This window comes from Grampus griseus, assembly GCF_964374135.1.
Source record: "Grampus griseus genome assembly, chromosome: 1".
NCBI classification, from domain to species: Eukaryota; Metazoa; Chordata; class Mammalia; order Artiodactyla; family Delphinidae; genus Grampus; species Grampus griseus.
Window position 1 is genome coordinate 182,932,731 of NC_139017.1, and position 8,944 is coordinate 182,941,674.

The 8,944-nt window shown below is 68.5% G+C and overlaps 1 protein-coding gene across 1 annotated transcript; it reads right to left on the reverse strand.

The window, feature by feature from the left end:
- Positions 1 to 598: 598 nt before the first annotated feature.
- SCNN1D (sodium channel epithelial 1 subunit delta) lies at positions 599 to 4,058 on the reverse strand (the record flags this gene model as incomplete). Its single annotated transcript, XM_082678148.1, is given in 14 exon segments — positions 599 to 969; positions 1,013 to 1,117; positions 1,243 to 1,417; positions 1,473 to 1,570; positions 1,698 to 1,732; positions 1,734 to 1,813; positions 2,005 to 2,103; positions 2,166 to 2,198; positions 2,200 to 2,488; positions 2,665 to 2,846; positions 2,922 to 2,968; positions 2,971 to 3,128; positions 3,675 to 3,721; positions 3,723 to 4,058. Coding segments are annotated over 14 exon segments (2,055 nt in total).
- Positions 4,059 to 8,944: the final 4,886 nt, after the last annotated feature.

The window sequence follows — 8,944 nt, forward strand, 5'->3', positions numbered from 1 at the left end:
GGGGGGGGGCGCACGGCAGGACACACTACAGCCACCAGGTAGAATCATCCATTTTACTGCAAAGCGGGCCCAGGTCACTGAGTGCCCAGGCCTCATCCTGCCCTTTCTCCCACTGGCCCTGAGCGAGGGGGGCTCTGCCCGATGCCTGCACACACCTGCACGGAGGTGTAGACAGACGTGTTGATGCTCGGAAACATGTGGATGTATGACGCTGACACCAGACAAACACACTCCCTTGGGGCGCCCCCCTACCTCATGCACGCGTGCACACTCCTGCATACGGGAGATGCTCCGTCACGCCCTGAACGCGAGGCTCCCGAGTGGTGGGGACGCTCCCCTGCCCCCTGCCCCAGGCCTCCCCGAGACCTGTGAGGTCACTGCCCGGCAGGCAGCTGCGCCAAGAAGGCCCTGTGTGCTAGCGCCTGGCGCCTGCCCGCCCTCGGGCTCTGGTGCCGCTGCTTCTTGGGCCCCGGGTTTGGCTCGGCTGGCCGGGGGTGGGGGGGGCCTGTGGGGCGGGACTGGCCGGCCCTGGGCAGCCGGGAGAGCCCACTGCTGCCACAGCTCCCAGGGTCAGGCCACTCGCAGGCTGGTTCAGGTGTCAGGAGTTTCCGGGGCCCACACCGGGCTGACCTCCAGCCAAGACCCCTGCCGGAGCCCCTGCAACATCATGGGAGGTGGAGCTGGGCCCCCGGGCGTTCGACGTCATGCCTGCAGCTACCCGGCCACCAGCCGGCCTCTGGCTCGGAGCGGGCATCCCCGTGGCTGCCCTGGGCTGGCCCCGAGCCCCGTGGAGCTGGCGGCAGCACAGCAGCAGGGCGAGGGCCGCAGCGTCCAGCAGCAGCTCCAGCATCTCCACGACTGAGAGGACACAAGAGCCGAACCACGGGCTCCAGAGGCTGCCCGTGACTGAAAGCAGCTGTGGCACATATGGGTGTTGCGGGCGGTGAGCGGCGGCCCCGGGCGCCAGCCCTGCCCCACCCCCGCTCATCGGCCCGGTGGCTGCCGAGTAGACGGGTGTCCTCGTCCACCGTGCGGTAGCTGAGCTCCTGAGAGAAGATGTTCACCTTGGCCAGGTTGCTCCTGGGGCGGGGCACAGGCGAGAGGGGCGGGGCCGTCCCTGGGGGCGCGGAAGGGCGAGGATGGCAGGGGGGGCGCCAGGACATGACCTCAGCAGGAGGGGGCTGCACCCACCTGGGGCTCGGGCTCCGGGGGCCTGGCCCGCCCTGCACACACAAGGCTCACTGGCTGCGGCTCCTCCCCGGGCGCTGTGGGGCAGTGTGAGGGCAGGGCCTCGGGGACACAGGTCAGTCCGGGGAGGGCTCCCTGCCCCTGAGGCCTCACCCCGCTTCCGGGACTCACGGCTGACTTGGAGGAAGGCCAGCTGGAGGTCCCAGCGGAGAGCTTGCACGAAGACTCCCTGGGAGAGACAGACCCCGTCACATCCCTGCGAGGTGCCTCCGGGCGGACCCCACCCCGGCACTCCCCACTCCCCTGCAAGGCCGGGGGCAGCGGGAGGCGCAGGGAAGCCGGTGGGTCTCCAGGTCCTTGCAGAGGCGGCGGAAGCAGTGACCTGGGGAGGGGGTCATGGGTGAGCCTGCTAGGAATGGCCCGGGGCGGTGGGGAGGTCTGCCCTTGACGGGGCAGCCTGGGACTCTGCCCCCCACAGCCCATGCAGGCCGGCAGAGTGGGGGGGCTACCCCAGGCCGGGTGCCGCACGGAGCTGCAGTGCTGGCCCCGTAGGCAGGGGGTAGAAGCAGCAGCCGCAGGAGCGGGTCTCCACCATCAGCGGCTGGAAGCAGGGGACCAGGCAGGCCTGGGGGAACAGCGGGGACTGGGGCTGTGGGTCCAGGACCGCCGCCCCTCTTCCGGGCCTGCCGCCCGCCCACCTTCCTCCCACTGGCCTGTCCGCCCCCCAGCTCCCACTCCTTGCCTTAGCCCCCCCACTCCCCAACCCCCTCCCTGGGCCCCTCCCCCCTCCTTCATGCCCCCCAGGCCCCGCCTCACCTGCCTGGTGCAGGAGGCGGTGTACAGCAGCTGCACGTCCACGCCCCCCGTGCTGTCTGTGCAGTGCCCACGGGGGCTCCCGAGCCGGTGCACCTTGTCCTGGGGGAGGGGGTGTGGTTCAGGTTTGGGCACGGAGGCCAGGAGCCTTGAGGCTGGGCGGCCCACCTCTCGGAGGTGGTCTCAGTCCCTGGCCGATGCTGAAGGCCCCCGGTGCTCCAGGAAGGGCGTGTGCTCACGCGTGCGGATCACGACTTTGATGCCGGCCTCCGTGGGCAGCAGAAGAAGATGATCCTGCTGCTTCGCCCCGAGGGCCAGGCTGACCCCTGGGGGAGGCCGGGGGTGAGGCCAGGCCGGCCTGGACACCCCGCCCACACCCAGCCCAGGCTGGCACTCAGCGTGGGTGATGCCAGGGTGCTGCGCGGCCCAGACACCGTTGAAGGTGTAGCAGCTGCCGTAGCTGGGGTGGTGCGAGGCCTGGAAGCGTCTGGAACCAGGGGCCACGCTCAGACCCGCACATACCCCTGACCCATCACCCTGTTGTGTGCAGCCCCGGGGTTGCAGGGAGGGGACCACAGCTGCCTTATCTCTGGAGGGAGCCGTGGGGCCGGCAGACCACTGCATGGGGCGTGGCGGGGCGAGCAGCCACCCGCCTGCACTCACTGGGCCTGGCGGTCCTGGCCGTCGTAGCGGCAGGAGAAGACAGTGTCTGCCGCGGCTGTGGTGGCCGTCCTCGTGGGCAGCAGGCCCAGAACGTTCACGCGGTGCAAGCGGTACCACTCCCGGGCGGCCACCACGCCGGAGGAGTAGGCCTGCTGGGTGCAGTCGCCTCCGGCGCTGTTACACTGGGCGGCATGGGGTCAGCGTGGGGCTCCAACCTGCCCCGTCCCATGCAGACCTCCCAGGGCTGGGACACTCACCAGTTTGCAGCCCACTCTGTTCTGGCCCCCCAGGGGGCTCAGCCTTGGAGGTGGATCCCGCGGTCCAGCTGGAAGGTGGGCTCGGGGCCCGGGGCCTTGGCCCCTGGGGCGTCCACGCTGTCGCTGAAGTTGAACCCACACAGGGAGTAGATGTTCTGCCGGGCAAAGTTGTCCAGCGCCCACAGGGGGCGGCGGGCTGGGTGTGGCCTGGGGGCAGGGCCAGGGTGGGGGGCAGCAGAGCCAGAGCCAGGCCCCGAGTCCCCACGACAGCCACGCACACTGCGGGGAGAGCCACGCCGGTCCCCACGGCACTGACCTGGGTGTCACGGAGAGCAGAGCGGCCCCCATCCCCCGCCGTCCTCAGAAGCCTAGGAGGGGGTTCGGGAGCCGGGGCTGCAGAGGGAAGTCAGATCCCCGGCCTGCCTGCCCCGCCCACCGTGGACCCCGCCACCCTCTGGCTCGTTCACGGCCCCTCCCTGTCTTTGGAGTGTTGCCCTGCTCCTTTCTCGGGGGGCCTGCCCTTCTGGAAAGTCCCCTGCCACCCTCCCCTCCCCCTCCCCGGGCTGCCCAGCGCCTCAGCGTCCCTCCGGGTGGCAGTGGTCACACCAGGATTCCGCTGGCTCTCGCCCTTTAGCCCGCTCCCGGGGCTCAGGGCTGGGGAAGGCTCAGGGCTGGGGAAGGCAAGTGGTCCACGATGGGGGCTCCCGCTGTGACAGCACGTGGGGAGGGCCCCAAGCTGGCTGCAGCCCTCACCGGTGCGGGTTCATGTCGCACAGGGTGACTGACAGGAAGAGCTTGCGCTGTGCCGCGCTCCGAGTGTACGGACACCGTCATGATGACCGGGTAGCGCCAGTACTGCCTGAAGAGGAGTCCGAGCTGCCAGCAGAGCACGCCCAGGGCCCGCGCGAGCCGCAGCCCCCAGGATGCAGTCTTGAGGCGGTTCTGGCTGGAGCACACAAGGCGGATGGCGCCGTGGATGGTGCCGTTGGTGCAGAAGGTGGCGACCAGCTCCCTCAACGAGGCGCGCAGCTCCACCAGCCTCTCCCCACGCTCCTCCTCGGGCGGGGGCGGTGGTGGCGATGGCGGCAGCTGGGGGCACGTTCGGGTCCCCGGCCCCCCACCAGTTGCTTGGGCCATGGCTCCAGCCTGAATCCCAGAAGCGAGCCTCAGTGGGGTCCCAGCCCACCGTCCGGTCTGACCCCACCCAGGTGTCCCCACCCGGGGCCATGCCATCGACTTCCATTCTCTGTCCCTGGGAACTCCCGGGACCGTCGCATCCCTCAGCCTCCAGTGGCCCAGCCCGGCCTGCTGATGCCCAAGAGAGGCCCCATCAGAAGCTGGTCCATACTTGGGACCGACGCTGCGGCCCTCCCCTGTGATGACCGGCAGGGCACCAGGCGGCCTCCGCGGGTGTGTCTTGTCATGGCCAGAGCTGAGCCTGGGCGGTGGGGCAGGGACAGCAGGGGACATGGTGTTCAGGCCACGCCTGGCCTTGTTTGCAGGCAGGCTCGAGGCTGGGTGGGTCTCTGCTGCCATCTGCCAAGTGGGCCAGGGGCCTCTGGTGAGGGGCAGCCAGGTGACCTGCTCAGGGTGGGCCTAGAGCCCAGTGCTGAGGATTGACGGGACTCTGGGCCTCCACGGCCTCCACCAACCCTCAGCGGCCAGCATGGCCACTTTGACTGGGGCCGATGGAGCCAGGCAGGTCTGGCCACATCTGGGCCAAGGGTCAGGCCTGTAGACCGGTGGGCGCTGCTGGCCTGGGGTGGGGAGTTGTCCACCGAGCTGAGTCCCCAGGGATGGTCCATTCGTGGGCCTCGGGCTTCCGGAAAAGTAGGCAGCAGGCTGATGGGCCAGACGTGGTGGGGATCTGAGGGCCGCAAGGAGGTGGACCCGAGGCCTGCCTGGCCCCCATTCCCACCCGGAGGCTCCAGCGTCCCGGGACCCAGGTCCCCCAGTGTGCAGGGCCGTGGAGCCCTGACCAGGTCAGGCCTGCCGGTCCAGGACACGCACTGAGTCACTGCCCGGGCCTACTGTGGACTTCCCACAATGTCCCCATCTTGGTCTGAATCGTCAGGCCTCTCACACTTGGGGTGCAGCCCCCTGAGTTCTGGCCCCTCCAGCCAATGGGGCCTGGGCTGGCGCTTGGGGAGGGCGCTGAGCCAGAGGAAGGGCCTGGTGCATTCAGCTGGCACGTGCTGGCACCCTAGCACCAGCCAGCTGTGTGGGGCCCAGGCCTCGGGTTTGTGGAGGTGGCCTGGCCAGGGGCACATGCCAGCATGGGGTGCTGATGGCGCGTCCCACACGGGACAGAGCGCTGCCCACACGTGTGTCCCGTGATCACACTGAGCCCTCACAGGGAAGGCAGGATCCTCAGCCCTGTGATACTGGCGAGGCAAAAGGGGCTCCAGAAGGTTCTTTGGGACTCCGTACCGGCCGCCTCCCGCCCCAGCTGGAGCAGGAGGAGGGTGGCTCTGGAGACCCAGGCACCTCCAGGGCTTCCTGAGACGGGGAGCAGGGTCCTGCCACTGGGGCGGATGCGCTGGGGTGAGTGTGGGCACCGCGGGTCCCTGACGCCTCAGCTGCGGCAGGAGCAGGGGTGCATGGCCCCTTCACGCAGCACACGCACACACACACACTTGCACGAACACACACTCCTCTCACACACAGCAAGCCCTCTGTCAGTGAGGGTGGCGTGATGAAGGTGTGGACAGGAGCCCCTGCCCTCTCACGTGGGATGTGGCCCCTCCACTTCAGGCAGGGGAGACCCGGAGAGATGGCCTGCCCCAACTGCCCCGGCCACAGGCCACCTCAGGCACCCCTGGGACCTTGAGGCTGGAGCCTCCCTGTGTGGGTGTCTCCAACCTCCCGTGCTGGGTGGCTGCGACAGTGGTGGTGCTGCTGGCGGTTCTAGCAGGTGACAAAGCAGCCGTGGCCCAACGCTGGCCAGGCAGCCTCCTATTTATAACAGGCTGGGCGTGGGACGTGGCGGTGGGGAGGGACCCGGCTGGGGGCAGTCACACCTGCTCTGGTCCTGGAAGGGGAAGCCTTTGGCTGCAGGCACTGGCGTCTTTCCCCGGTGGGAAGCTTTCCTGCCCCGGTTCCTTGCGCCAGGCTTGGGGCCCTGGCCCTGGCTGGGGTGAGGGGCCCGAGGTTTCTGGAGGGCTAGGAGGGACCCCGCAGCAGCAGACCCTGCATGCCCCCTACCCTGTCCACTCTCCTCCAGCCTGGCCTGCAAGGATGCCTGCTCGCCTCCACCTGCCAGGCCTCTGACCACAAGTGTTTGTGGCCAAGGGTCGCTGGGCAGGGGCCTTCATTCCCAGAACACAGGGGTCTGCCAGGGCTGGCTGCCCAGCCCCTGGGACAGGCGGGGACTGTGGGAAGGAGCTGGGGCCCAGGTGGGAGATGGCGCCCACAGCTCAGCCTCCCAGGAGATACTAAGACCACGCACCACCCACGAAGACAGCACCACACCCTAGGGACACACCATCTCGGTTGCTGAAACCCTCGGCCTCAGTGCGGTTGCATGAGGCCAGCCAGTGTGCTGGAGGCAGGACAGCCCCAGGGTGACAGGCCGGGGGACCCAACATGGCTCTAGGATGACCCAGAGGCCTCGTCATCCCAAGTGACCGGACCTTCAGCCTGGTCCCAGGCTTGAGGGGTCGACTCAGGCCCTCTGCCCCTCCCCACACAGGCTCTGGGTTCCTGACACCCCACCCCAAATCGGTGCTGAGGACCCGGGCTGAGATGAGGGAGGAAGCCCCCACCTCCACCAGGCCCTTCTGGTGGGGCCTTGGCTCTGAGGAGGCGTGAGGTCACCAGCCTCGTGGCTTTGGAAGGAGGCAGATGGCCACAGGAGACCTCTGGGAGAGGGAAGTCACGCTTGGGGAAGAGCTGGCCCTGGACTCATCTGGGCGTGAGTGCGAATCACAGCTTTGCCACTCATCGACTGTATGACATTGCCCAAGTTGCTCAACCTCTCTGAGCCCGTTTCCTCAGGTACAAAGTGGGATTGAGTTTCCTCGAGGCTCAGAGGTGAGACCAACTGATGTCACTGGGCCAGTGTCAGAGCCCCTCCTTCCTCCTCCTGAGGCGGCCACCCCAGAGCCTGCCTTTGGGAGGGCAGAGACACAGAGACTGCGTCCAGTGGCAGTGAGGCCAGCAGCCCCCTCCTCCCTTCTGGGCCCGTGCCCTCGCCTGCCTCACCAGGCCCCTCCAGTCCCTGGAGGAGCAGTAGGTGGTGTCTGGGGGCGGGACAGGGCTTCCCCAGCTCCCTTGACGGCTGTATGTTGAAAGGATTAGAGAAGGGAAAGGCGGAGGGCCCCCGTCCCCCGCCCTCTCCCCAGAAGGACGGCTGGCCCTAGCCTTCAAGTGGTGGCCTTCACCGAGGCTGGGCCTAGAGGCACCAAGGCGTCCCTTTGCAGGCCGGGGCTGCCCTGCAGACTGCGGGTGCCTGGGCTCCACCTCCACCCTCAGGGACAGCTCAGGGTTGGCCCTGGGGGAATTCCAGTGCAACAGACGTGAAGTCTGAGCTCATGGGCTCTGCACGTGTGTGTGGGATTCCTGGGGGGGTGGGCAGGTAGGGGCATCCTCCCCGCCCTGGAGCTGGCCCATCTGGAGTCCATGCCCGCCGGAGGGTAAGGGGCCTCCTCGGTGCAACTGCAGAAACTCTCCATCCCCCAGGCATTGACCGCAGTGGCAGGCAGGGGCTCCTGCCACCACAGAGGGGGCTCCGGCTGGCTGCGGTGGGCAGAGTGCGTGACGCTGCCCGTGTGGGGCTCAGGGTCCGGCCGTGGGTCTGCCCCACACCTGCGTTTGAAACACTCTGGCGCCTCAGGGTGGCCTCCCTTGTAGAACTCTCCGTGAGCTAGAAACAGCTGGGCCCACCCTGTGTGGGGATGGCAGAGCCCGGGTGGGGGGGAAGGCGGGGGAGTGAAGGGCAGGCTGAGCTATTTCCTGAGCGTGGCAGCAGGAGGTGGGGCCTGGGGACTGTCAGCCTCCCCAGGAGGAGGGCGGGCCAGCACCGGGGGACACTGGGGGCCAGAGACGTAGCAGGCTGGCTTCCCACGGGCCGACTCGCCTGGTGCTGGGCCGAGGGACGACGGGCACTCCTTCTGCTTCTGCCCTGGGTCAGGGGCCAGCCCTGCAGTGGCCGCTCAGATCCTGCCTGAGGCGCCCTGGGTGGGCCAGACTCGGGGGCGAGCATGGCCGCCCTCCCGCCCTCTGCCAGTGGCCACGGCTACACCCGTCAGGGCTTGGAGTCCACCGTCAATCGCCACGTGGTCAGTTACCCCGTTGACCGGTGGTCTATTCCGAGAGGCAGTCAGGGTCGTGGTCAGGGGTGAGAACTTGGGGTCTGAACTGCAGCTCTGCTGCACGGAGCCCTGTGCTCTGCCCAGCGACGGCCCCTCCAGATGGGTCCTGGCTGACGAGCACCACCAGCCTCACAGCCGAGCCGGCAATGGCACAGCCTGTGTGGGCACCCCCAGCCCCACTCACCAGGAAGGGTAGTGTGTCGGCCTGCCCAGCTGCCCAGCCCTCCCTTTTCCAGAACCCCACCTGTGTGCCATCCTCACGTGCCCCCCAGTGTTCCCCAAGGCAGATGTGAGGTGCACATGACACCTCCAGGCCCCGTGGTCAGGGCTGTCTTGATGCTGTCCCAGTGGCAGCACCCTCTGCTCCCCGGGGCCTTCCCTGGCCGCCCCACCGCCCTGCTCTCCCTCCCCCTCCCCCAGGGCCAGGGAGGGGGCCGTGGGAGCGGAAAGCCAGCCTCAGTGCGGCATCCACGGTGCATAATGACCCTGTTGATGGGCTGGGTGGAAAATTCGGTCGGGAAACAGTGCAACACTTTTTATGAGGACAGCTCTCCCCCTGGGCAGGGGCTGGGCAGGCTTCCCACGGCGGACCCCACCTGGCACAGGTTCTGGCGGGGCTCCGGGTCCCACGCGTTACCGCAGCCACACAAGGCCACCCAGGACTCGATTCTCAGGGCCCCAGGTGGTTCGGTCACTGAGGCCCGGGGACGC